A 2022-nucleotide genomic window follows, 5' to 3' on the forward strand; every position below is an offset into this window, starting at 1 on the left:
GGGATATTTTTCAGGTGTATAACTGGAACAGAATTAAATAGGATTACACAATAAGGCAAGTGTCCCAATTGTTCAGCTGAGAACTCTAAACACCAACATCCAAAAAATGGTCCTCAGATAAAGATTTCGTTTTTAGAGGCTTCCTAACTGTTACTGTGTGCCATTGCTGATGAGTTAGAAGGGTCATAGTAATAGACATCAGGAAATACAATGGCTCTAAGGCCAGTCATTTCTTTAACACTTGCATTTACTTTAACTATTTGTTTTCCAGAAATTACTGCTCAGTCAAGATACTATGTAGCCTGTAGTGAATAGTTTCCTCTGGGACATATTCCCTGGGAGATGCAAGGAGAAGATATTTGCTGAAAGTGAGAGTCCCCTGTAATCTGAATGCTATAGCTTCTGAATAGAAGGTTACTAAAGAAACCCAGTTAGGTGTTTTTCATTAAATACAAGAAATACTGCCCTGTTAATTGTGGACTCACTGATAAAATGATGTACTTCTATCCCATCTGCCACATGTTATACCTACGGCCAAGGGAGAAGTCCTGGTGAGATTAATGGGAAATTCTTATTTTAGCAGAACCACATGCTTACCTGTCTAGTATTTTGCTCATGAAAGGACTACAAAATTTAAATGCAACTGCCAAGGCTGACAATGTCTCTATTGATCATGTAACACCACTTGGAGGTCTCTGAGTTACAATTCAGATTAGGGAAATAGCTTCTAGAGATAGGTACAAAAATATTTTATAAGATTTCTAACACCAAACAAATTGCTTACAAGATTAATTAGCACATATGCATGGCTTAACAGCATTTCAGAAAAATATATAAACAGATATGAAAAGGCCTTACTTTGGTTTATGTGGAGAATTATCAGCCCACTTCTGGCATCGCACACCTTTCTGAGTTTTGGCTTCGGTTCCTCTGTAATCCACTCCTTTTCCCTCCTTGCATTCTAGAAGATAAACTGAAATGATATGCACTTATTTAATCAGTATCATGACATGTTAATTGGATTATAGCATATAAAAAAAAATCAATTTTCATGTTAATACATTTAAATACATTTAGTCATGCTTTGACTTTCTTATGCTGTCAAAAATAGTTCACATCATAAAAACTTATTGTTATCTGATGCCTGAATTGTACTAATTGGGACTGAAAAATTTCTGTGAAAGTAAAAAACTTCCATGCCAGAATTCCGGAGAAGTAAGTGTAACACAACCTGGTTATTTTGGGAACCTGCTATAGTAGATCTAAATAATAAAACATGCTTTTAACATTTAAATAGGCACTATAACAAAATAGAAACATTCTCTCTTTCTTACCTTCTATTATGTTGTTATGATTATGCACAGTAATTAAAATCAAACATTTAATCAAAGTCACCTGAATTCAGCTGAAGTCAACAAAACAGATTCACAGATTCACACATACTACTTTACCAATTTAAATAAGCAATTTTTTTGAAGTTCATATAAATTCAGATGACATTTTTTCATTAAAGTTCATTGGCATGTGATGAATGAGATTTAATTAATTCTGAAACAATGACTCTCTCCTGGACAGTATAAAATGGATAATTGGTTGAAAGTGCATATTATATATACTTTTTTTGGCTTATATTTTGGAACTTAATAGTATCTTCATGAAAAAAGGAAAAAAAAAGGACTGAAAGAATTAGCAATGAAGTCCCGTCTCTGTATAAGACAAGTGGAATTTTAGTGCTGAGTAAGTCTGTAGTTTGTGTTAGTAGCCTTAAAACATGAAATCGTTTTAAATTAATGATCATTAAATTAAATGAGAACCAAGAGCCTAACACTGTAATTTTTTTCCCCAGGAGCTGGGAGCAACCATAACCCCATTGCAGCCTCTAAGATTTTCCTGAGAGGACTGAACAATCACCTGTCCAGCACAGAGCTGGTGAGCGCAAGGGGAGAAACAGCTGAAAAGGACATGTCTTTCACTCAGGAAGGAATTCAGATCTTGGCATATTCCCTCAGAGCTTCTGTAACT

The 2022-nt window shown here is 34.6% G+C and overlaps 1 protein-coding gene across 2 annotated transcripts in view; it reads right to left on the reverse strand.

Annotated features, from left to right (window-relative positions):
- PLG (plasminogen) overlaps window positions 1-2022 on the reverse strand; it is a 26305-nt gene that overhangs the window by 14430 nt on the left and 9853 nt on the right. For both annotated transcript variants that reach the window (XM_027880008.1, XM_027880007.1), the window contains exon 4: window positions 859-973. In XM_027880008.1, coding sequence (XP_027735809.1) covers window positions 859-973 — 115 coding nt within the window. The remainder of the gene's footprint in view (window positions 1-858; window positions 974-2022) is intronic.

The sequence above is a fragment of the Empidonax traillii genome, unplaced genomic scaffold, assembly GCF_003031625.1.
Source record: "Empidonax traillii isolate 1590-97213 ecotype Southwest subspecies unplaced genomic scaffold, ASM303162v1 scaffold63:size2014119, whole genome shotgun sequence".
Classification (NCBI taxonomy): domain Eukaryota; kingdom Metazoa; phylum Chordata; class Aves; order Passeriformes; family Tyrannidae; genus Empidonax; species Empidonax traillii.